The sequence below is a fragment of the Anneissia japonica genome, unplaced genomic scaffold, assembly GCF_011630105.1.
Source record: "Anneissia japonica isolate Jap-2015-1 unplaced genomic scaffold, ASM1163010v1 scaffold288075_len254835_cov185, whole genome shotgun sequence".
NCBI classification, from domain to species: Eukaryota; Metazoa; Echinodermata; class Crinoidea; order Comatulida; family Comatulidae; genus Anneissia; species Anneissia japonica.
In genome coordinates this window covers 196,138-222,966 of record NW_022711128.1, presented here as the reverse complement: position 1 = coordinate 222,966, position 26,829 = coordinate 196,138, and the positions used below count along the sequence as shown (strand labels likewise).

The 26,829-nt window shown below is 36.2% G+C and overlaps 1 protein-coding gene across 1 annotated transcript in view; it reads left to right on the top strand.

Moving 5' to 3' along the window:
* LOC117107325 (MAM and LDL-receptor class A domain-containing protein 1-like) overlaps positions 1 to 26,829 on the top strand; it is a 98,620-nt gene that overhangs the window by 19,097 nt on the left and 52,694 nt on the right. The window contains exons 22-55 of the mRNA XM_033248969.1: positions 294 to 437; positions 813 to 1,078; positions 1,262 to 1,433; positions 2,757 to 2,897; positions 3,688 to 3,969; positions 5,755 to 5,988; positions 6,732 to 6,991; positions 7,776 to 8,004; positions 8,339 to 8,595; positions 9,328 to 9,496; positions 10,135 to 10,284; positions 10,674 to 10,939; positions 11,198 to 11,435; positions 11,956 to 12,212; positions 12,476 to 12,848; positions 13,094 to 13,224; positions 13,857 to 13,944; positions 14,655 to 14,879; positions 15,190 to 15,295; positions 15,796 to 15,949; positions 16,438 to 16,678; positions 17,557 to 17,810; positions 18,512 to 18,743; positions 19,309 to 19,577; positions 19,824 to 19,986; positions 20,719 to 20,856; positions 21,736 to 21,998; positions 22,307 to 22,400; positions 23,068 to 23,214; positions 24,184 to 24,446; positions 24,921 to 25,152; positions 25,445 to 25,556; positions 26,152 to 26,299; positions 26,627 to 26,815. Coding sequence (XP_033104860.1) covers positions 294 to 437; positions 813 to 1,078; positions 1,262 to 1,433; positions 2,757 to 2,897; positions 3,688 to 3,969; positions 5,755 to 5,988; positions 6,732 to 6,991; positions 7,776 to 8,004; positions 8,339 to 8,595; positions 9,328 to 9,496; positions 10,135 to 10,284; positions 10,674 to 10,939; positions 11,198 to 11,435; positions 11,956 to 12,212; positions 12,476 to 12,848; positions 13,094 to 13,224; positions 13,857 to 13,944; positions 14,655 to 14,879; positions 15,190 to 15,295; positions 15,796 to 15,949; positions 16,438 to 16,678; positions 17,557 to 17,810; positions 18,512 to 18,743; positions 19,309 to 19,577; positions 19,824 to 19,986; positions 20,719 to 20,856; positions 21,736 to 21,998; positions 22,307 to 22,400; positions 23,068 to 23,214; positions 24,184 to 24,446; positions 24,921 to 25,152; positions 25,445 to 25,556; positions 26,152 to 26,299; positions 26,627 to 26,815 — 6,887 coding nt within the window. The remainder of the gene's footprint in view (positions 1 to 293; positions 438 to 812; positions 1,079 to 1,261; positions 1,434 to 2,756; positions 2,898 to 3,687; positions 3,970 to 5,754; positions 5,989 to 6,731; positions 6,992 to 7,775; positions 8,005 to 8,338; positions 8,596 to 9,327; positions 9,497 to 10,134; positions 10,285 to 10,673; positions 10,940 to 11,197; positions 11,436 to 11,955; positions 12,213 to 12,475; positions 12,849 to 13,093; positions 13,225 to 13,856; positions 13,945 to 14,654; positions 14,880 to 15,189; positions 15,296 to 15,795; positions 15,950 to 16,437; positions 16,679 to 17,556; positions 17,811 to 18,511; positions 18,744 to 19,308; positions 19,578 to 19,823; positions 19,987 to 20,718; positions 20,857 to 21,735; positions 21,999 to 22,306; positions 22,401 to 23,067; positions 23,215 to 24,183; positions 24,447 to 24,920; positions 25,153 to 25,444; positions 25,557 to 26,151; positions 26,300 to 26,626; positions 26,816 to 26,829) is intronic.

Sequence of the window (26,829 nt, the reverse complement as noted above, 5' to 3'; positions counted from 1 at the left end):
AATTACTATTATTATTATTATTAGTTATTCTTTGTTAGAATATTCGGCTACCAGTGACTAGCGTACCTAGGCAGTAAAGTGATAATAATCATGAGTAGAGGTGTTTCTAAATACTAAAGTTACTATCATGCAATAAACATGTATGTATTAGTGAAGGGTGAGTTTTTAGTCAATCTGCAGGTTGACAGTGAAGTAGTGTGAATCATACCATTTGCATCTAAATAGTTAGGATATATCATTGTTGCCATAAGTATAATTTCATTACTATTCTCATTTCTAAAATCATCTTTCAGGGTCATGTGATTTTGAGGATGGTATGTGTACTTGGGGAAATGTTAATGGCTACAGTTTTGATTCAATCGAGTGGATCGAGGGGAGTGGTGCAACCGATACAATATATACCGGTCCAAGTCAGGACCACACTTCCGGTACCAATGGTAAGTACCATCAATATTCTGCTCAGTGGTATTAATATTCTTTTTCTTATACATCCCAGCAAAACACAACATAGGCATCCACACTTAAAATTACAAGATGGCTTATTAAAATCATGCATCTAAAGCTCTGTCCAGACTATCAAATTTTATTTATAAAAAACATCTTGTATGCCCATATATAGTCATGATGTGCCTATATATGGTCATGATGTGCCCCTATATAGTCATGATGTGCCTATATATGGTCATGATATGATGTGATGTCATCATGACCATATTTAGGCATGTCACATGTTTTTTTAAAAAAAACTTTGATAGTCTGGACAGTGCTTTAAATCTGGTGAATCTCTAATAATATATTTTTATAATTTTAAGGAACATACCTTTTTGTGGATGCGACTGGCCGCTACCCCGGTGATCGCGCATACCTAATGAGCAAGTCGTTTGACCCAACCACCAGCAATGTCTGCTTCCATTTCTGGTACCACATGTACGGCGTTTCGGCTGGCAAACTCATAGTTGAACTTGACTACTGGGATGGCCAAGATGTTACGCCAGACACACAATGGGAGATACATGGTAACCAAGGAGATCAGTGGATGATGGCTCAAGTGCCAATTGTTTCCAATCTGCAACATAAGGTATGGAAAACTTTTTTTTTACATTTTTTTTGAGAGGCATAGTGTAAGTGCTGTCCATGTTAATGATATATCATGGTGACATGAGAGTTGTATTCTTTGAATTAATATCACTGATTGGTGTGTTTTAAATGGTGTGTTTTATAATATGCTCAAATTGAGAGCTGATGTTACACAATTTTTCAGATTGTCATAATAGCTGAAATTGGCAATGGTAACAGCGGTGACATTGCTATTGACGATTTAGTACTTGATGGACAGACCCCATGCGCACTGGTTCCGCAGATTGCAATGCCTCCGACCCCCTTCCCATCAGTCACCTACCCACCAGCAAACACTGCTACTACCCCATCACCTGGTGAGTTTATTCCAATGATTGTCTTGTGATCATTCTTAAACTTTGTATACACTATCAGTTTTTATGTGACAAATATCTGTTATTTGCCATTAAAAAGTATAAACTATAAATCAAGATAGCCATTAACACTGTTAAATTATATCTAAATCATCAAGAAAGGTAAATACAGTGTTCGAATAAAGGACATGATGGTACATTGTGTAGCATAACTCTCAACGAATGTTGTCCTATAAACAAATACATACTTTGTGTTATAAAATACTCCGACAGGATTCGAACCTGCAACCTCTCGCTGTCAAAGCGAGCATCATAACCATTAAACCACAGAGGCTTCATGGTTGAACAGATTCAAATAACTGTCAGGTACACTATTACAGCAAGAGGTTGCAGGTTCAAATCCTGTCTAGGAGGTCCGGGGGCATGCCCCTGCGAAATTTCTGTGTTTTAGACGCCCGAAAATAACATTTGAGGCGTTCTGGGCAATCGTTTTTTTCTTTCTTTTTTTTACCTCCCAAATGGGGGGGGGGGGCCGGGGCCGGGCCGCCCCACCCCCTAAATCTTCCCCTGGATTTTGTGTAGTGTTAACACACACATTGCCATTATTTTCACTGTTCGACCGAATATTATTTAGCATTTCGGCCATATTTTCGGAGGTCATGTTACTCAAAAAATCATATATCCGTAACGGAGGGTCGTGTCAACATATTTTTTTCTTTAAAATGTTCGCAAAGGATGTATCTGCATACTGTATGAATAAAAAAAAATTAAAATTTGTTTAGTCTGTCAAAACTGGAAAATAGAAAACTGATTTTGTACAGTGCATATTGCTATTATTTCAATTAAGTTTTGACAGACTAAACAAATTTTAATTTTTTTTGTTATTCATACAGTACTTAGATATATTCTTTGCGAACATTTTAAAAAAAAAATTATGTCGATATGACCCTCCGTTAAGAAGTTATGATTCTTTAAGTAACATGACCTCCGAAAATATGGCCGGCATGCTAAATAATATTCGGTCGAACAGTGAAAATAATGGCAATGTGTGTGTTAACACTACACAAAATCCAGGGGAAGATTTAGGGGGTGGGGCGGCCCGGCCCCGGCCCCCCCCCCCATTTGGGAGGTAAAAAAAAGAAAGAAAAAAACGATTGCCCAGAACGCCTCAAATGTTATTTTCGGGCGTCTAAAACACAGAAATTTCGCAGGGGCATGCCCCCGGACCTCCTACTTCAGTGTTTCGGTCCCCGCTTTCGGCCAATAACTTGATTGCTTGACAAAGCATAGCCATATACCAAACTGTTTATTTTCTTCATGTTACAGCTCCCAGCCTCATTGACTGTGATTTTGAATCTGGTATTTGTGGCTACAATCAATCGAAAGACGATGAATTTGATTGGACAAGGAAAAAAGGGTCGACAGCATCTAGTTCAACTGGTCCCACTAGTGATCATACAAGCGGAAGTAAGTGCTAACATTATAGCACAACATATTGGCAGTGACAGTACATTGTGATGATCAGTTGGTGTGTTTCATCATGAATGATATGGGGCTGTGTACTATATTCGATCCAGTCACAGAAATATTATTTCAGGATGTTTACATTTGAACATACTTATTAGAATGATTGTAGTCTAGTACAAATTATAAAGTCAACTCATGACGATACAATTTTTAAATAAAATTTCCTATAATTTTACTGACTTTTTTAGTACTTTTAGCCTGATGTATATATATTTACTCTATGTGTTTTCTACTGTTTATAAAAATTTTAGTGATTTATATTTATTTGTTAATTACTGGATGGGAGTGGTTCTCTGACATAATGTTATAGTAATTAAAATTTATTTAGAGACAATAAAAAGAATAACAGTAGGCAAGATACTGTTTCTTTACATGCAAAACTTACTGTATGTAAAAAATAGTGGAATTGTTCATCCCAGTGTGCTGTATGTAAGACAAGTGAAATGTGGAATATATCATTTCGTCTAGGTAATTAGTGAAAAGATTCATCTGGATCTCTAAAGTGTATTTGTTAGAATTTCTTTTTGATGATCCAAAATTGTTTGATTAAAAAACTTTTTTTCAGAATAAAACGTCAATTAATGTTTTTGTTCAAATATTTTTGGATCATCAAAAAAAAAATACTAACATATTTATCTAGGTAAGCTGGAAATTTAAAGATTATCAAATCAAATTTTTATTCAATGTTTCATGAGGTGTTAATTTTGATTTTTTTTGTTTTTGTTTATAGAGGGTTTCTACATTTACATAGAGACATCATCGCCTCGTGTCCTTGGTGACAAAGCTCGCATATCCACACCGACAATGTCTATCACTTCACAGATGTGTCTGATGTTTTGGTACCACATGTACGGCTCCACTGTCGACACTCTAAACGTATACTTCCAGAAGTTTGGTCAGCTGGGCTCACCCGTGTGGACCAAATCGCAGACACAAGGCAACAACTGGTATGGAGCATTTGTTGATGTGCCTGATGGCGGATTTGAGGAGGTGGTTTTTGAAGGCATTCGAGGTAAGAGTGAAATCTGATTATCATTCCTTTAAGAATACCTCTACAACAAAAATAGAACTGTCCAATAATTGTACTTATATATGCTAGCACAAGGTGTGCTCAATTTATTTCATGATACTTAACCTGGATAAACCAACTAACTGCCACTGTTCCTTTAAGAACACCCCTTCAACAAAAATAAAAACTGTCTAATAATTGTACTTATAGGCTAGCACAAGGTGTGCTCATTTGCTCAGCAAACATTTTGTATTAAATGTGGAATGTACACATTGATGTTAATATTACTTATTCATTTAAACATGAAAAGCTTGTATCACCAGGTGGGTGTTCTTTAACAAGACTGTGAGTCTCATAATAACAATGATAATTCATTTCACATAGGGCTAAAGGCTTAAATATCTCTTTGGAATGATAGTGTGCCATAATACCTATACAGTCAACTCTCCCAATCCCGACCACCCTTCGGACCGTCCACTTTGACCGGTTTTCCGGTTTAGAGAACGTCATGTTTACCTACCTTGGTTCCCCGACCTTGAGTCGATAATAAGCCTAGGCCTAGCAAGGTACAGCAGATAGGTACACCACACTGCATCATGTACTTTGTAGGCCTACTGACCTGAGAACGTCATTCATGTTTTACTTTATTTTTACATTATTTATGTTGTCAATTATCAATAAAAATTTACACAAATCAACTTAATGTGTATCGTAATTTATAATAAGTGTCAGTGTTATTTTTCGTTCGATCGCCATAATCTGCGTCGCTTCAACGTGGTTGCACACTTGATTGGTTTTCGATGCCGCTGGCATAACCTTGGTGGGTCACTGAATGCTAAAAATAAGTGCTAACTTATGCAGCACCCCCTAAACTGCGTCAGCCAATAGAAAACAGTCAGAGGTGACAGTCAAAGTGTCATGCGCAATTGTTTTTATGAAATCGATAGCCTTATGTTGGGACCGCTTGGTTTGCCTTAGCGTGAGAATGAATGCAAAATGTGAGAAAAGGATACGTTCCTTAATAAAGAAAACACACTCATGAACTTTTTTTTATCTGTTTATTAAACAAATGAAATCTAGGCTTATTGCAATTAATTAATTAATGCGCTATTGGCGTGTCACACGATCAACACTAACGATTGTTCACGTGGTGTTGTTCTGTGATTGATAGTTGTTATTTGGAGTCAGTCGATGTGTCTCCGATGATTTATTTAACATATTTCGTCAATAAATCATCGTTTTAAACTGGCCGTCCGGTTTTCAGAAGGTAATTTTATTGTTCCGGACTTAAGAATTTGGTCGGAATTGGGAGATCCGGTTTTCAGAAAGTATTTTAATACAGTAAGAATAGGAATGATTTTGGGACTTTAAAAAACGACTGGTTTTGCGTGAAATCCGGTTTTCTGGGTGGTCGGTATTGAGAGAGTTGACTGTACTAGAATTAATTAAGTGTTTTTCATATTGGGAGAACTATTAGAAAAGGCTTAAATATCTTTTTGGAATGATAGTGTGCCATAATACCTATACCAGAATTAATCAAGTATTTTTCATATTGGGAGAACATTGTAGATATTAGTGAACCAAAAATCTTAAGAAATTATGCATGTCAGTCAGTATATATATATATAGGCCTAAATAAGACATAAGAAAATATATATTAATATTCTAAAAAAATACACTAACAAAAGTACAATTGTGGCTATAAATAATTCAATGAAATAAAGACATGGAGCTGTGATACTATTTATATGATAGCAAAACTAATAAGTTAGACTTCTTTCTTCCAAGGGTCAAGCTATTTTGGTGACATCGCGCTAGACGACATTGCTCTTGGCTATGGTGATTGTACCACATATACACTGCCCCCAGCAGCTGGGAATTCAGACTGTACCTTCGAAAAATCAGCAATGTGTGGATGGTCTAATATTAATGGTGACAAGTTCGATTGGATTCGTCAGAGTGGTTCCACATCCAGTACTGGCACAGGCCCTTCAAACGATCACACGTACGGCACCAATAAAGGTTGGTATGGGTTTTAACAAGTGAACACGTTTCGGTCTGATTCATATATTATATTCAGGCCATTGGTTATGGGTTCTTATAACACACCTAAATAGATCCTTGTCATGTTATTATTATTATTATTATTATGTGATTGGTGGATTTCGTATCACGTGACATTGGTTATTAACCCCATTTCATCACGCATCATAGAAATTTAGTTCCACCGTGCATTTTTACTTCCATCTGTTTTTGTCCATTGCATGGTGCCTAGGAAACAAAGACTTTTTCTGAAAGGTTAAATCCATAAAATGACGTCCATTGCATGGTGCCTAGGTTACGACATGACTTCATAAACACATACCTGAACATGACATGAATAATTACAACAGCAACAATGACACTAAAAATGATAAAAACAGCAAAAACAGTGACAATAATACCAACAACAGTAAAAATAAGAGTGAGATGATAATAAAAACAGTAATAATGATATAGTAATCTATGAACGGTACGACATGGCAAGAAGTGAAATAAAATGTACACCGTGTTACCTTTCTCTATTTGTTTTATGATTAGTGTGTTTAGTTCTTTGTACAGAGTTATGTATATGAGAACACCATCTGAAAGAAGAGAACCTTCAAGCAGCATGTTCTAATACATGAAATTCTGCATGTCTGTGGTTTCCTCCTGTCCACTATTATAAACAGTACATTTTATGAATACTCTTTTACATTGTAATACAATATCCATTTGTCTTCTAGGCTTCTATGTCTACATTGAGACATCTGCCCCACGTACTAAAGGTGACAATGCTTTACTCCAATCACCTCTCAACCGCCAAACCACCAGCGAATGTCTGGAGTTCTACTATCACATGTATGGTGCAAGTATTGGCACGCTGAATGTGTTCTTCAAGACAGCTAACGGTGGCATGGGTACTCCGATCTGGAGCCTTAGTACAGACCAGGGTAACAAGTGGCGTGGGGCTCGAGTAAATGTCTTCACCACAGAAGACTTCCAGGTGAATGTGACATCTGTTTCTTTTTTTATTAGAGGATGCAGGACAAAGGTTAAGCCATATGGCAAGGCCCTGCAAAGGATGGGCCTGATCTTATATGCCCGAAACAGATCCAGTTTGTGATACTACAACCATTATTAGTATTAATATATTGTTGATGCTGTTGTTGATGATGTATAAAATATATTAATATTTCTGCTGCTGATATTACTACACTATTTCTACTACTGCTACTACTACAGTTACTGATATTGTTGCTTAAAATTACTGCCACCACTTATAAGTGATGGTTACATTTGTTTTCTTCTATTTAATAGTATATGTATAGTGCATATACCTATTTCAGAAGAATTGCTCAAGATCATTTTTTCCCTGGTCATACATGGATACAAAGTCATACTAAACCCCCTCTACTACCTGTAGAATGTTCCTAGTTATGGGTATAGAATAGAAACACTGGTAGCACATTATATATAGACTAGCTTAAATTGTTTATTATTGTTTCATAGTTATGATTGTAATTAAGTACTACTAACTTCATTCCAAATCATTCACTTCCTAGCTTGTACTCGTACATATTCTTTTGAGAAGAGAGGCAAATGTAAACGAATTGCCTTGCCAGTGTGACCAGTGCCAGTCTCAAAATGACCTCATGATTGAAAGCCCAAAGGCCGTAACTGCTGCAATACAAAACTTCCAAGAAAATAAGAACAACAGCAACGAAACACAGATATTGTATTCCAGTATATTTTCAAAATATTTTAATGTTCACGCCATCTCTCCCCAGATTGTATTTGAAGGCATTGTGGGAACCACTTTTACTGGCGATATTGCCGTTGATGATGTAAAATTACTGGGCTACAGCTGTCCCGATCCTGGCCATTGTGACTTTGAATCTGGTTTCTGTGCCTGGTCAAATGAAGCAACTGATGATTTTGATTGGATGAGAGGAACTGGTGGTATGCCCTCTATCGGTACTGGACCAGACATTGACCACACAACTGGAACAGATAAAGGTAAGCATTGTTTACTTTTAATTTTCTGGACTTAATTAGTTCATTAAAGTAATGAATTAGGAATGATATTCTCATAGCATTTTTTTTAAAGACTTTGTCCGCACTGTGACAGTTTTTGTGACCAATATCCATGATATGTTGAACTTTGACCTCTTGTGGATATTCAATTCAGCACAGCATAATTAAATAGGGAGTGCATGCTCTGTTTCTCCTGAATATTTATAAATAAATGCCTTTGAGGATTAAAGTATTATATTTAGTACAATTTAATAATGAATCTACATGGTTTTAAAATAGATGGAGAGTTTATTCAGTGTTTCTTATACTTCCACAGGAAACTACATGTTTATTGACGCCAGTAGCACAGTGGAAAACACAACAGCACGTCTGACAAGTGAATTGATTCCAGCAACAGCTTCAAATGGAAGGTGCTTCCACTTTTGGTATCACATGTATGGCACAGACATTGGCAGCTTACAGGTGATACTGTCCGACGGGAAAACCGAAACCCTGCTATGGGAGTTGTCAGGTAACCAGGGCAACCAGTGGTGGGATGCTTCTCTTGGCGTTCATTTTTCAAAACAATTTAGGGTGAGTCATGCCTATTTTTTAATAATATATATCTGTGATAATAGATAATAAGTTTGAATCACAATGATAATGTTAATAGTAATGTAATTTTATTAATTAGTTACTTGTTTTGCATTTGTTTGTTATTTATTTTTTTTGGATTTTTATCTGTATTTTTTTGAATCTGCAATATTTAGCTTAAGATGTAATTTTTCGCCTTATTTTTGTAAATTTCTTATTCTATTTCTTACTGTAATGTTATTAATCAATTTATCTTTCACTTGTTTGTATTTTTCTATATATTTATATGTATTGTATGACATCCTGTAATTGGCTTCCGCTGTTGGATGATTTTCGAAATAAAAATAAAATAAAAATAAAAATAGGTAATTTGTAGTACTAGATATGGTGTTTTCTTCAGATCGCAGGTTTGGCGAAGTGGAAATGATTTGGTTCCCCAACCTCGAGGTCAGGGTTTCAATCCTTCGTTGTGCATTTCACTTACAGTATGTCCTTATGAAGCATCAATCTCTTATCTGCTTCACACTACTTGAAACTGGGCATTAACTCCAGCTCATATAAGCCCCATGGCTTGGCAAGAATTTACTTTTTTTCACATAATACATTTTCCTGAGCCTGAAAGCAAGACCAGCAAACAATTTTGTATTTTAACTCAGATCCAGTAATTGTTTTCAACAGCATTGCTGTTTCCCAGTATTTGGCTTTTTAATCTATGTAAATTTTCATTACTAGATGATCTTCGTGGGCAATAGAGGAAGTGGATACAGTGGTGACATAGCTATTGATGATGTCACATTTACTGTCGGTGTTTGTGGCAGTCATCCTCTCAATGCCGTACAGCCTGGATTCACCACTAAGGCCCCTACACAAGGGCCGATAACGCAACCTGGTCCAACTCCACGTAAGTTGTTCAGTATGTAATATAATTTCCAGGCATTGATTAGTTTTAAATAGCTTGTAAAAAACCAAACTACATTCTAATTATTCTTTCATAAACACACTATGCATTGAATGAGTCTGCCCTTAGAATACTGTGAATAATTACCTGGATAAGGTTAAGTTCACACTAGAACCTTAATATCCAGATCGGGAGCTAACCAGTGGCAGGGCCACTGGGGGGGGGGGGGGGGAGTCTCTTATACACATCTCGACAGGTCAAGCACCCAATCGGACAGAGCTTGTCAGGCAGTCGGAATAAAAAAAATATATAAAAATAGGCCAACGCCAAGCTAACATTTCTGTCACAGTCTGGAAAGTGTCATTTCTGGCTATCCAGAGGTTCCTATTCTTAAAAATCTCATTTTGGGAGGGGGAACACCCTCTCAAACCCTTCCCCCAGCTCGGGCCTAGAGTTCAAGTCCCCCGGTCGGACAGGTCAGCCCCCCAGAAAATATATATTAGAGTCACCACTGGAGCTAACCGTTAGTACGCATGTTGAAGGCAACATCTACAGTAGCAATACTTCCACTCACAAAAGTTAGTAACATACCATATTAGGAAAAGGTACAGCATATTTTAGCAAAGCTATTTCATATTCAGCTCCTGGCCCTGTGGACTGTAACTTTGAGAGTGGAGGAATATGCAATACCTGGTCCCAGGCGAAGGATGATGAATTTGATTGGACTTTCACTACTGGCTCTACATCATCTACTGACACTGGTCCAGCCGTAGACCACACCCTTGGAACAGGTAAACTCTCCATAATTTAACATGATCATTGTCTATATTTTTTGGATTAAAGTAAATAGGCTCCAGATAGGAGCATGAGTGTACTGCAGGAACTAGGTCAAAATTACTCTAAACAAAGTCCATTATCAGACAAGCTGCTATCAGCCATTGGTCATCTGTCAAAACTTAGGTCCAATTACCAACCCTGATAAATTAGATGGGTAGTTGGAATGCGAACCTTTACAGAAGAATTTTAGCACATTCAATTTTGCACAGATATTCCACCACCATAGCATAGAATAAACTAAAAAAAAATACGACAATAAAAGATTTAACATTATGTTGTGCAAGACTCTTATTCATATTGATATACTAGTAGAATAATTCAAGTGCATGATTCACTCTTTAAGCGGCTGGTGGTTATGTATTCATCGAAGCTTCTTCCCCAAGAGTTGAGAATGATACTGCCAGAATCGAAAGTAACATCCTTACACAAAATGGTAACATTGTATGTGTCCAGTTTTGGTATCATATGTATGGTACGCATGTTAACACCCTGAACCTGTACCAGAAGGTTGGCGGTGTGCTTGGTAGCCCAATCTGGTCCCAGGTTGGTGATAAAGGAAATGTTTGGAAGATCGGTCAAGTTAATATGAAGTCCACTCAGGACTTTCAGGTTAGTATCTTCTGTTGCTCATATTTTTTTGCTTTACTGCACATGCTTTTAAAGATGTTGTCGAATGAGATGCCTTGTCTCATTACTATGTTCTCTCGTTAAACTCTGGCCAATATCTGTTGTTATATTTTCACATGAACGACCGGAGTACAGTATAACATTTGGCAATAATTCCAAATTAAAACACCTGTAACAAACAAATATTATTTATCTCTAGTATTTTTGACTCATGTATATTAGTCAATTTTCTTCTTTTAGGTTGTATTTGAGGGACTGCGCGGTACTGACTACCGTGGCGACATTTCTCTAGATGACATCTCTACCTACGACGGTTACTGCATAGCAGCGTACACCAACTTTTGCGACTTCGAAGAGCCCATCATCTGTGGTTATACCCAAGATAATACTGATGATTTTGATTGGATAAGGAGACAAGGTGGCACGCCCTCATCGAACACTGGGCCTACAGCTGATCATACTTATAAAACAGCAGCAGGTAAACTTTTTTTAAATTTTTTTTTTTGCATTTTTAGATGATAATGTTTTTTGTCCAGCCTCACATGTAGGAACCACTTGTTTCAACCCTATTAGTCTCTTTCTCAGGCTACTAAGAATACCTATGTGGGTAAACTGACATTTGCCATTTTTTTGTTTAATTAAACACCCCCACAAAGAAAATAACGCAGTCTGTCACAATGCATCACATAATAACGTAATTTTGTCTTCATTTCTTTGTCACTTTTGACTCATAAACTTTTTGAGCCTGGCATAAACTCTGCAAAGAAATTTGCAGAAGCCTGTGTTGCAAGAGTTTAAAGCCTTATTCAGACTATCAAATTTTATTTGACAAAAACATGACATACCTAAATATGGTCATGATGACATCACATCTTGACCATATTTAGGCACTTCACGACTATATGTGATCATACAACAGTTTTTTTTTAAATCAAAATTTGATAGTGTGGACAGAGTATTAAAAAAAATTTGTTTGAACAATTTTAATCTCTTCTCAGGCAACTACATGTATATCGAATCCTCAACTCCAAGATTGTCGAACGAGATCGCTCGTCTCATCAGTAATGTTCACCAACCAACATCAGGCCAATGTCTGCAGTTCTACTTTCACATGACAGGTCGGAATGCAGGAACATTCAGAGTGTACAAGAAAAGTGGAAACCAACTCGGCTCAGCAATCTACACCAGCACAGGAGATCAAGGCAGTTATTGGCATGTTGCACAGGTCACCATCTCCTCCATCGCTACATTTCAGGTATACTGGCAATTTGTTCGTCTTCCTTGTTATTTTTTCTATCAGATAATTTATTTAAATATAAACACACTTGGAAAACAGAACAAGAGTGCTATGATTCCCTTATGTATAGTACATGCAAGTTTACAATTTGAAATGACATTCAAATGAAAAAGATGACCCTAGATAATCTATACTGATTGAAAGGGACTACTGAAGACTTTAATCTTATAGAAAATATGGTATCATATCATACTAACATGAGCTGGCATTTGTATTTTTAGATCGTTTTTGAAGGGGTCATTGGTCCTAATGCACCTACATATGAAAGCGACATTGCCATTGATGATGTCAGCCTTACCAACGGAGACTGCCCTCGTCCCGGAGACTGTAACTTCGAAACTGATCTCTGCACATGGCAAAATGTCCACTTTGGCGATGACTTCGATTGGCTTAAGGGAACTGGTTTGACTGACAGCTCATACACTGGTCCAGCAAATGACCACACCCTGGGTACCGGTCTAGGGCATTATATGTTTATTGAGACTTCTTCTCCAAGAGTTCGTGGTGATAAGGCGTGGCTAAGTAGTCAGATGTTCCCACCTATTCAAAGTCGATGCATTAACTTCTGGTATCACATGTTTGGTACTGGTATAGGTAAGTTTTGTTGCAGATGGGTTTATATTGGGGATACCTTTGATTCAGAAATTTCACAAGATGTAGGCCTATGTACATACTGAATAAACTTATGAGGTTAATTTTAAGGAATTTAACCAAACATACACTAAAAATGCTGGAAAACATAGAATTATTTATTAAAAACTTGTCATATTTTGGGTCATAGATTAGATTACAATCGTCACTTTTGATTGAACATTGTTCATTTGGTTTGTTTTACATAGGAACCTTGAATGTGTACGTTGTGAACCCCTTCACACAAGAAAAGAGCAATATTTGGACTTTGAGTGGAGATAGGGGCGATCAGTGGTTCCTAGGATCCACTACCTTCTCTTACACCGATGGCTACTATGTGGTAGGTATCGCTGCTATCTAATGCTCTGTCCACACTATCAAATTTTCTTTGACAAAAAACTGTTGTATGCCCATATATAGTCATGATGTGCCTATATATGGTCATGATGTGATGTCATCATGACCATATTTAGTCATGATGTGCCTATATATGGTCATGATGATGTCATATTACATCCTTATATGGTATTTGTCACATGAAACTACTATGGACAGAACTTAAAAAACCGTATTTAAACTAAGCAAGTGATGTGAATACTTTTCTTATTCCAGCGTTTGTTGTTGCTTATCTATAGTAGACATTGCCTAAATATATTAGTGGAAAAGTATGATTACTATAATATGCCATAGTTAGCATTTTGTTCAAAGGTCAAATAGTCATTAAGTGCTCTGATCTTAATGAAATAGCGCTATATAAAAGTCACATTATTATGACCACTTACACATTTATTATTTTATAATAATAATAATTTATTTATTTATATAGAACATTTTCAGATTTACCTCTGCTTAATGCACTTTACATAAAAAATTGTGATTTAAATATATCTTATGTTTTAAAGCATTGAAAATGTTATGATCATCCTAAAAATCTTATACATTTTATTTGTAATATAACTTTTAAAATTTTAGATGATTTTTGAGGCCATCAGAGGCTCTGACTATTATGGAGATATTGCTGTTGATGATATTCAGTTCAGTACTTACACATCATGTGCAGGTATTTCATCATTCATCGATTTAAATATACAGCTATAAGTTTTTAAACTTTTATAAAAATGATAATAATTCTTCATATTTATAGTACCCCATTCTGAAACAACGTCATGCACTTATAAGTAATGTAAAAAGAAAGTAAAGAAACACAGTAGACTGGAACTAAACATACAGACTGCTTAGATTTGATCATCATTTTAACATTTTCTGGCAATTTACTATTAAATGCGAAATTAAATTATAAAGTAAATTATAAAATTCAGGTCATATTATCTAACATACTCTTCAAATTCGAATGGATTAAGGCATGACTTGAACAACTATACCTAACTTGCAGTATATTGGCACCATAACCAAATACAGTTCTCCCTCCAATTAAAGATCACCTCTAATTAAAACCACCTCCAATTAACGAACACCATTCTGCAGGGGCTAAATTAATGTCTATTTTTATCTTTTATAATAATAACTTTTCTAAAGACCTAAGCTGCTAAAGACCATGAAAATCCTAGTCCCATAAGTGGTTTTCAATTGGAGGGACACCTGTATTCCTATTATGCCAATTCAACATGATCAATGAGTCAGAATACTCTTGAGTTGCTTTTTTTTTTTATCCAAAACCTATTTTGAATTAAATGGTTAGGAGTTTAAGTTATTGAAACTTACTTTTTTTAAAATCTTTTACTTGTTAAATCCTTTTTTTTTATGTTATAGTGAATCCATACGACTCCGTTCCACCAACCACGATTCCACCAACAACAGTGAAGGCAACTGCAGCTCTTACGACTCCTTCAAATCCTGGTGCTTACGACTGCAACTTTGAGTCAGATTTTTGTTTATGGACACAGGCTACTGACGATAACTTTAACTGGCTGAGGGGAAGAGGTGTAACTACAAGCCCTCAAACTGGGCCACTTGTTGACCACACCTTAGAAACAGGTAAAAAAACAAGAATAATAAATCAATCGTAAAAATGTTTTTCAAAATAGAATAAATTGCTAATAAACAACACCTGCCAACTCTCCTGCATAATACGCAAGTCTCACACATGAACCTTCAAATTTTACATCTCACGCCTACATTGTATTATCTCACTCAAGATAACAATTTTATAAAAGGTGAAATATATTGATTGATAATTGATGATTATACAATAAATTTATAAAAATTCGTCATTAAAATGTGAATACATGCCATATAAATTTCTTTTAACAAAGCTATACTGATGTTGTGTTGTTTATATACCCAGCTCAAGGATGGTATGTATACATTGAGGTGACTCCCCAAGCAGCTGGTGATAAGGCAAGATTGGAGGGACCTTCTCTGTCAGGTGGAGAAAAGTGCATTCGATTCTGGTGAGTAAATCTACACAAGCCATTGAATTGAACAGTTGAATGTTATTTGTAATATCTACTTTGGACAAATTTGGTAGACATGTATTTGTGCAAGTAAATATTTAGCCATAAACTGAAATAGTACCTTAGCCAGCATTATGGGGGTCCAGTAAATCCTGCTGTTTGCATGAGTTTTAAATGGCGCTCTCCAAGACTGACCCATTTACCTTGTGTTTTATAAATTTCTGCCTGAAATTAGCTGTTACATGGATATTATCAAAGAGTATAGAACTACAAGAGGTCCGATTCATGGTGTTTTGTTGAAACGCAATTATATCTCGAAAATTAGTACCATGACTTAGATGGTGTTTTTTTCAAGAGAATGTAAAAGGAGTTTGTACTGAATGCGTGCTTGCGTCTATAGAATGCATATTCAAGTTTTGAAGCTATTAGAATTTAAAGTTGCTTTCTTTCAAATTGTGAACACATGGCATTGAGTCAGCTTCTATTGAACTCTCTAGGCATCATATGTATGGACAGCAAGTTGATACCTTGAATGTGTACATCAAGACAGGAGGAAGTCTAGGCCCAGTACGTTGGACCAAGACTGGCGGCCAGGTTGATGATTGGCTGTATGGAGAGGTCTCACTTCCTTCATCTGTATCCTCTTACCAGGTATTGTACAACTAGTAAAGTTATATTATCTATCCATTTATACAGATTATTTCTATAACAATAATAATACTGAAATTTAAAGCTGATCCTCGATTTTTAGCTCCGATGAGGAACTCTAGAAACACTCGGCTGAATGATTACTCTATCTTTTTTGTATGGATGGCCGTTAGGGGCAATATACTCTACTGCCTCTAGTATACTGCCCTCATCGGAGCTTTTAGGATTACGAGAACTTGTTTAGATTTTGGATATGTCAAGCCTTAGCAACACAATTTTGTTTTTTTTTAGCCTCAATAATCTATATTTCTATATGTTTTACCTATCTATCTATCTGTCTGTCTGTTGGTCGGTCTGTCTGTCTGTCTGTCTATCTATCTATCTATCTATCTATATATCTACCTATATGCATACAGTACTTACCTGTCTACTTCCATTTATCTTTCTATGTAGTTTTATTTTATTTTTTATGTCTTGTTATGTTCACCTAGGTTGTCTTCGAGGCAACTGCGAATGGCAATGATCGCGGTGACATAGCCCTTGATGACATCAGCATTCTCAATGAACCCTGCCAACCCCCATCTGATTGGACTAGCTGTGGTTTTGAAAGCAGTTACATCTGCGGTTTTACTCAGGACCCCACTGAAGACTTTGATTGGGATCATGTTAGCAAAGGAACTGACTCAATTGGTACTGGCCCAGATTTTGATCACACTTATGGCACTCCATTTGGTAAGTTTGTTTCATGAAACTTTAAAAAAGTATAACTATTGCCTCTGTTTTCAACTCTAATGAGGAGCTCTAAAAACACTTGGCTGATTGATTAATACAGTAGATCTTTTTTAGCTCTACTTCCTCTATTCTACTGCCCTCATGAGGTTGATTTATTAATAGTTGATTAATAGATCTTTTTTAGATTTACTGCCTCTATTATACTGCCTGATGAGGCTACTTGATTAATAGACCTTTTTTAGCGCTACTGCTTCTGTTATACTGCCCATATGAGGAGCTCTAGAAACACTTGGCTGATTGATTAATAGTTGATTGATTTATAGATCTTCTTAGCTCTACTGCCTCTATTATACTGCCCTCATTTCGAGATTACGAGAACTTGTTTTAAAACTAGGTCACCCCTCGAAAATGATTGAATCGTCCCGTCATTCAAAAACATACAAAGTACAACTATATGCAAGTAATATAAGAAAATAAAATTTAAAAAAATCAGAAAAATAATAGATACATATATGGCTGCTTTGATTTCTTGGCAAAATGCAGAATAAAAATTTGGATGTAAGATAAGATATTAACTTATATTGCTATGACCACAAAACGAATGTGAACATGAAATTATTTCCTTGAAAAATGATAATTAATATATACATGAAAGTTTGTTATAGATATAAATGGTACAATATACAAACTATTTCTGAAATGTTGAGTTTAAAACATCAGTTGAATTATGAACAAAATATTTCTTCCATTGTGTTGTCTTGCATTTCAATGTTCATAATTGTTTAAACTTTTTGGTTACAAACAAGACTATTACTAGGATTTTGTTTTAATGTGATTAATATGTGTGCAATAGTTTTCTTATGTTGTGTATTATCCAGGAATGTATGTTTACATTGAAACGTCATCACCTAGAAGACCATCTGATGTAGCCAGGCTCATCAGCGCCCAGCGTCCTGCAGCTACCGAATGCTGGCAATTTTGGTTCCACATGTACGGTTCTAATGCAGGCACACTCAACGTGTATGTCAAGGATTCTTCCGCATTGGGCTTCCCTGTCTGGTCAAAGTCGGGTGACCAAGGCAACCAGTGGCTCATTGCTCAGGTGTCGGTATCCACAGCATTATCTTATGAGGTACAAATTTAATATTATTTGAAGATCCGTTATGCTCATTTGGAAATGTAAACATCCTGAAGTGTCCACCTCTGTGATTGGGTGTCATGTACTGTAGCATAGAGCCAATGCTTGTGACTACCTAGCATACATCATCAAAGATATATTTTTGTTTTATGCTAGCAGAATGGAAATTACAATTTTACCTTGACCTTGATGATTTGTGAATACTTACCTGGACTGAACCCCATGTACCATGTCTCTTTTTGAACTTACCCTGAAAATAATGGAATTGCCCAATTCATGTGGTTCTTTGAACAAATATCTTTATGTTAATTACATGCAAATCCTGCATTGTTAATGGTTTTCTGATTTTAGACATCAGCCATGCTTTTGAAACAATGAGTCCTGATTGCAGCATACCTATTTCATTAATTACCAGAATATGAAGTCTATTTTGTGAATACTTACCTGGATAAACCAATAAATGCCTAAGTTTCCTTTGAAACTTGCCTCTCGAGCTTAAAAAAAATATGGAATCATCCAAGCTACAGGTATATACACCCTATATGAATGAACGATATTTTCATTTCCTTTTCACGTTAGAGTGATATAGATGAATTGAAAGTTCACCCATTCTATGTTTAGAAGTGTGTGCTAGCATTTGATATCACTACTGATTTGTATAATTTACCAGCATTTCTGAATATTTCAACACTTAGCTCGTATTTGAAGGTGTGGTAGGTGTTAGTTTTGACAGTGACATTGCTCTTGATGACCTGGCCATCACCCAAGGAGCTTGCCCACAGGGTGGAGAATGTAACTTTGAGAATGGCTTCTGCACATGGACTAACGAGGCTGGCCAGGACACCTTTGATTGGCTCTTGGGACAAGGAAATACACCAAGTGGATTCTCCGGTCCATCTGTAGATCATACCTTAGGAACAGCTGCAGGTGAATTGATTACCTATAAATATGTAAAACCATGTCTGGACAGAGCTCAAACGAGATGTGACTGAAAGAAATATAAAGCAAAATAAGATGCATGTGTTTGCTTAATTATACACTGTTGAGAATATAGTTTATATATAGCACCTTATAAAAGCAATAGATTGTCTCAAGTACATTAAATACATTAACTATAGTCACTCAAATACCAGCAATCAACTAAAATATAGAAACAGAACTAAAAAGATAAAGTCAAACAACAGCTTAAGAGCTCCTACTGGAAAACAGCTATTATTGTATTCTTGAGACTACTGGGTTGTTGTTTGGGGGTGGGGGTGTGGGGACGGGTTATGACTAGCAAACTGATGTACAGGTGGTCCTCAAGTGGTTTAAGACCTTATTTTAATGTGTTCAGCTGTGTGGTGGGGATTTATTATTGACATATCAGTCATTTCTCATTGTTCCATCCTGCAATAAGACAACATCATCGATACATGTTGTACATTCGGTTATATATATATGATATTATACTTCCAACAATTTAAACATTATCAACCTTATGTTTTTTCAGGTACTTATGTATTTATTGACTCCTCTGCCAACCAGTTGAATGACTATGCAATTATGTACAGTCAACAGTTTGATCCAACCAGCTCATCAAGTCGCTGCATGAACTTCTGGTACCATATGTCAGGAACTGGAGTTGCTTCCCTCTCTATCGGTCTTTATGATGGCACACTTCCATCAGCAATCACCAGATCTCTGTGGACATTGTCAGGAGATCAAGGGAACCAGTGGAAGTTTGGTGCTTTCTCTTTCAAGAGTTCAATTTCATATAATGTAAGATGGTCATTCCATTTATGTGATATTGTCTGTTTAGTAGTTGGTTAATTAATCTACATGCTATCAAACGAATGTATCCATTATATTTCCAGATTTATGTTGATGAAAAAAAAAATCTGAATTTAATCTATCAAACAAATGTCTGTTAATTTCTGTTTTAATTATAAAAAAAATATGTATAATAGAACATTATAACACTTAATTAATTAGTGATGATATTTAATTATTGCTATTATATTTCAGCTTGTTATTACTGCAGTACAAGGCACAGTAGGCACAGGTGATATAGCATTGGATGACTTCAGCTTCTCAGTCGGTACTTGTAGCCTCAGTCCCCCAACAGCAATTGGTGCACCATCAACAACAATATCACCAACTATTAACACTGGGCCAACTACACCCTATGGTAGGAAATTATTTTTGTCTTTTTATTTTAATTGGAAAACAAACTTAAACATTTTCAGGTTTTTATTCAATATCTTGTTCGCAGCCAAAGTTGTATAATATGCTTAGTGAGGATAACATAGTTGTTTCAAATCATCTTAATACAAAGTTTTCATTTAATTTTGGATTCAACTCTGTGCTTTAAAGAGGCTCTCTTGCATTTTCATGAATATTTAGATAAACTGGTACCAATTTTTTTAATGGAAATTACCTCTAACAAGTAATGAATTCGTCTCACTATTTAAAACCATCAAAGCCATACACATAACAACATTTCCATTTTGCTCTTGGTGAATGAGGATGTGTGTGTGTGTGTATAAGATCCGAGTGTTTGGCTAAGAGGTAATGTGCCTGCTTCTTGGGCTGAAGATCATGTTTCAAACCTCACTATTGTCGGTTTATATTGTGATCACTCACTTACTTGAATGACCCTCATATGAGAGTGAGGTGTGATAGTTTATCCATTATATGTCAGTACTGCTGCTGTATGAGAGTGAGGTGCGATAGTTTATCCATTATATGTTGGTACTGCTGCTGTATTAGAGTGAGGTGCGATAGTTTATCCATTATATGTCGGTACTTCTGCTGCCTTGTACAGTAGCTGCAAATTTTCAACTCGAAACAGTTTAAAGAGGACATTTTTTTCAATCTTTTCAATTTACGCAATCGTTTATAAATATTGTTTCTGTTTCAGTTCCATCCTTGTGGGATTGTACATTTGACCAAGACTTCTGCACATGGAGTCAAGCAACAGATGATGAATTTGATTGGGTTAGAGGACAAGGCCCCACTGGAACTGACCTAACAGGACCACCAAGTGACCATACCAGTGGTCAGTAATTATAGTCAATGATTTTATAAGATGTTTTAGAAAAAATAATTGTAAATTATTCTTTATTATTACATGCATTCTCAAAGCTACTTTATTATTATATCAATAATTAATTTGAATATTCAGATCAGTCAGGGATAATAAGTGCTGTTTTTATTGTGTTAGTTTTTTTATGGCGATCTATCTCAATTCAAACCAAAAATAATGTTTAAATAAGAGAATGGGAAGAACAAAATCAAATGTTTAACAGCTTATACATTTCACACATCTTTTTGTAAAAAAATCTAACCTTTAATATATTTACATCTAACTTTACACCTCACATCGAAATAGCATTTGCAGTTCCCGCTGCTACTTGGGGGTTGGATTTGACACTAGTCACTAAGTGCAAGCTTAATGGTCTAGTGGTTATAACACCAGGCTAGTTATTTGGAGGTTTTGGGTTCAATTCACAACCTAATCACTTGCAAATTTTTTTTGCAAGTATTTGGGAACTTACTGAGTATTCAGTACAATAACACGTCAGGTAGGGCAGATCATGTTTCAGAGATAATGGCCAAAACATGCTGAAATGTCAACATTTTTTAAATCTATTGTGTTGCACTAAACTAACCTATTATATATTTTTACATCATGGTATGCTGTTATTTCCCAATTTTAAATGTTAAAACAACAATTGTTAACAATTTGGTGATGGTTTCTGCCTGTGAAATGTCTGAAATCATAAATTTTGAAGGCTGATTTCTCAAATATTTTTATGATTATAGCTCTCATTTTCATCTTTAACCCTGTAATAATAACTGAAAATCAATTTTTGCAACAAGTGACTGGTTTGGCTTGTCTTTACCACATATGCTAATACTTTGATGTTCCCCTCAGGATCAGGATGGTATGCCTACATTGAGGCAAGCAATCCGCGACAGCCAAACGATGCTGCCCGCTTGGAAAGCTCAATTGTCCAAGTGGATGACGGTCATTGCCTCCGGTTCTGGTACCACATGTACGGCACACATGTCAAGATACTCAATGTCTACACAAAGGTAAATGGAATTCTAGGAGATGCCATATGGATGAAGGAAGGAACGAACATGAATAAATGGATTTACGCAGAAGTGAATTTAAAACCAGCAGGCGATTTCAGGGTGAGAAACGCAACCATTATTGGATATATTTTTTTGTATTGTTTATTAACCTATCTGAAAGGGCAACAAAAAGAACAATACAGAGAAATAGTGATTCAAGTGTCAATTTATTTTTATTGTTATTTGTATTGCTATTGTTTTTGTTTTTGTTGCTTATGTTGTTACTACTGTTTTATTATGATAAAATATTCATGTCGAAATGTAAGTTGTGGGGAAACTGCTTTTACTACAAAATAGTAAATAACTACTTTACTTACTAGTTATTATTGAAATTATAATTAAGTTGATAATCTCTGCACTTGTCTCAGATTGTCTTTGAGGGTGTGCGTGGCACTGATAATCGAGGTGACATGGCAATCGATGATGTACTTGTCAAGGTTGGAATATGCTACCCACCACAAGGTAAGGGAGTATGGAGCAGAATTGCAGCTTCTTTCTTAAGATGCTTGTCTTCTTATTTACATAAATATTGGCTTATATCACCACAAGATGTTATAAAAGTTCTCTTAATGAGACATTTGATTTATAGTCAATTTTCATCCTGTTGATGATGAAACTTGAATAATATTACTACTCAAACTTAAGGTTATTGAGTCTGTTTTCTAAATTTTGGAAAGTAGTGAATAAGCCAACAATCACCATTACCAATGGTTCCTTAAGCGCGAACACCTCAAACTGACAACCCTCTCAAATGTCTTAGTGGCTGCTGAGGGGAGGGTGTTTATGGTCACCCAGCAGCAAGAAAAACCAATAGCTGAACAAAGGGCGGATGAGCTCCTCGGAGTCAACGGCCAACCATTAATTAGTTTAAGGAATAGGAGTAGCTTAGTCTCATTGTTATTGTTATTATGATTATTTTTATTTTATTTTATTGTTACTATTTTATTGTTATTTGCTTTTTCTCAGTTGGCCTATATTATTTCTCTGTAAAGCGCATAGTCGCAATGTGCAATATGCGCTATATAAATACAACATTATTATTATTATTAAATACAATATCCTTATAATACACAGAATGCAATTCAAACACACCTAAAAGCTCCATTCTCATTTTGGTGAATATTTATAGGAGAATATTGTGACTTTGAGTTGGATACACATAATTGCGGATTTACCCAAGACCAGAATGATGATTTTGACTGGCGACGCACTACAGGATCCAGTGGCACCCCAGGAACCGGGCCATCGGTAGATCATACTTATGGCACAATATATGGTAAAAAACATGGTTATTATCTCTACCTTTCTGTATGAAAAAGCTCTTTCTCTTTTGCCAGACATTTTAAAATCTAAATTCAATCAATGACTTCTCCCCTAAGGATCACTTCGTGTCTTGCTACCCAGTAGCCCGGTGCAACTCTCGTCATCCACAGCAGGGGCCATTTGTACCTCCAACTATGCACTGGGTGCTTTATAGTGCACACGAGCCGATGTGTACACTGGGCCTATTGTTTAAAGTTCTTATCCGAGAAGACTTGTTCTACCAACAGAACCATAGGCGAGCGTGCCATTTGCACCAGCGCCGATAGTATGGCTGTAGGTTGCGGCGACCCTGCTAACCGCTTGGCGGCCATTCGACTCGCCACCAATTTACACTTTACAGTTTACACTTTACCGCCAATTTACAATTTACTGTTACAAATAATGAAATACAACAAACATTACAAATATATTTTGAGATTATTACTTACATTCCTGAGATACCATTGATGTGTTTGTGCAGTTGTTGCAGGACCACAGCGTTATGATATACATTGGGAAATTATGCTTGTCATTGGCCCATCTGTAAGACCCTGTACGACGAGTGTGCTTGTCTATGGCAGTTTGATATTTCTATAATTTATATTTTAAGCAACTACTGGGTAAAGCTAAGTCAGTGTTGTATTTTGTGTCAAGTAATTATTTTATGTTGATTTATGATACTTCTCTGATGTTTCTTAAAATCTCACTTGCAGCATTCACATTCTTAAGACATAAAGCTCTGTCCAGATTATCAAATTTTCTTTGACAAAAAAATTTTCTATGCCCATATATAGTCACAATTTGTCTATATATGGTCATGATGTGATGTCATCATGACCATATTTAGGCATGTCACATGTTTTGATCAAATAAAATTTGATAGTCTGGACAGGGCTTAAAATGAATAAGAAAATTAATAAATGTTCATTTGAATATAATTTAGGTGGTTACTTCTTTGCCGATGCCTCTGCACCCCGTAGGCAAGGCGACAAGACTCGCTTGATAAGCCAGAGCCGAAGTCCGTCTACTGGAACATGTGTCTCGTTCTATTACAACATGTATGGTACTGACATGGGCACGATGAATGTGTACATAAAACCGTCTGGCTTAACCGGTCAAAACCGGTTGCTGTGGACCCAGAGTGGTAACCAAGGTGATTACTGGCACCCTGCACAGGTTACAGCTAGCTATACCAGCAACTTTCAGGTATCATCTTATTTTTTATCAGCAATTATGCCAAAAAATTGCATATCAAAATCTATAAAACAAATGTATATAATTCAATTCTTAAAATATTTTCAAGTTTCAGTTAATTCACAATGCATATTGGATACATGATGGTGTTATTTTACATATGGAAACTTTTTTTAAAATGCTGGTAATGACCAAAAATTCGAAAGCCTTATAACATGGCTGGTCTTAGATATGGTCGCCCATGATTATGGAGAACCCTTTGTGGTCTAGTGGTTATAACGGTTAAATGGCCTGGGTTAGTCCAGTGGAGGTTGGTTTGATTAAAAAGAAAAGTAAATATTCCTCTTCTGTTTTAGTTATATAACTATTGTTACACAATTTTTGTGCAAGTTTACACTACCAATCACTGAATGGAGAGGTCAGTTTGTTTAAATAACAATACAGGGTTGTATCATGTATAAGTAATTTATTTTTGTCCTTTATTAGGTTGTTTGGGAAGGTGTGATTGGTTCTGGAAGCAAGGGTGACATAGCCATAGATGATATCTCTGTCAAAGATGGTGCCTGCCCGCCCCCTGGTGATTGCGACTTTGAAAACGGACTCTGCACTTGGATGAATGTGGCCAGTGGTGATGACTTCGATTGGTTGAGTGGTCAGGGTGTTAATGCTGGGACTCTCACTGGGCCAATCAATGACCACACTCGGGGAGATGAACAAGGTAGTTTCTAGTAACTGACTCACCTTTTCAACATGGCAGTTTATCCAATACAATGTAAATTTTAAAAAATGTGTGTGTCTAAATGAAGTTTTATGTTTTCCCCACATGGGAATATATGAGTACCTGGTAGACTGGAATGCAAAAACGCTGATTAAATTCATCAATATGATAATACTCTTTGCAAATATATACATTTGTATTTTATAAAATATCTAGACTGATATTAATATTGCTAATCATCAGTACTCTATTGTATTTATCATGCCCTTAATACCTCTTAATTTTTTTTTAGGTTATTATATGTTTATTGAGATGTCCAATCCCAGAATCCCGGGGGACAAGGCATGGTTTGTCAGCCAGAACCTTGAGTCTCTAGGAGCCGCTGGTACATGTATGACATTCTGGTAAGTTGGGTTTTTTTTCCTTATTAATTATAATGAATACCTAGATACTGTAAATAAACATTTACTATTATAGAAATAGACCCTCAAAAATAATAGACTTACTCATCAATTCTATAAAACGAATGGTGTAAGTTGCATTGGTAGACTTTAAGTTCTTAAATGCTGTTATGTTACAAACGTCTATTTCGTGAATACTTACCTGGATAACTGACTAATTGCCATTGTTCCCAAAACGGAACACATCTGATATGCCCATACATAGGCATGATGATTCATATCACAACCACATTTGGGCAAATCCACAGGTATTTGGAATCATTTGAGATTGGATTTGTTTTTAGTTGAGAGATGCAATCCAAGCTTTTTGCAGGATTTTAAGCCAGGACCATGGAATTCATCCATCTGAACTTCCAGAAAACATAACCATTGATTGACCAGCCATATTTGGATTGTCTGGTCGGTTGGCTTTACATGAACTTCATTTCTTTGAAGAAATTAATATATAATGTCTGTATTGTACCATAAGTAGCCACCACCTGTCATCTGGCATCATGCTCACAAGTACTGCTTTATGCCTACATGCTTTCTTTTGTAGGTTTCACCTGTATGGCTCCAATATGGGCACTCTGAGTGTGTATGCAGATGAAGGCTTTGGTAAAGTTCTATCTTGGCAGTTATATTCCGATTATGGGAACCAGTGGATTTCGGCTCAGCTTCCTATAACAACTTCAAGTACATTTGTGGTAAGTAGTAAATTCAAGTTCTAATGGTACTCATTTAAGTGCAAAATTGGCAAGGAATGGTTTCCTTGAATACATTTTGCTCATAGCAGTGGTGGAATAGGAGATTGTCAGATTAGTGGTCTAAGGTCACACCCTCTTCAGCCTCGGAGTCTGACCAATTTTTAAAAATATGCACCTCTAAATGCCTAGAATTGGCACTCTCTAACAAAGCAGAGTGTACCGACAAAAGGATTAGCTTCTTTCATGGGGTGGGGGGAACCTTCGCTACCACTACCACTGGTTAATAAATTACTGTGCCACCATTAATTGTGTGTATTCATCCTTCAGGTGTACTTTGAAGCGATTCGTGGTACCAATCATCTAGGAGATATGGCCATTGATGATGTCACTTTCGTAACTGGTACATGCTCTGTGCAACCACCTGCAGCTGACCCTAACGCTAATCCAACAGCGCCACCAGTCACCCAGAGACCAACAACTAAACATAAATCCTTTTCAGGCTCAACTCCAGGTACAATTACAATAAATAT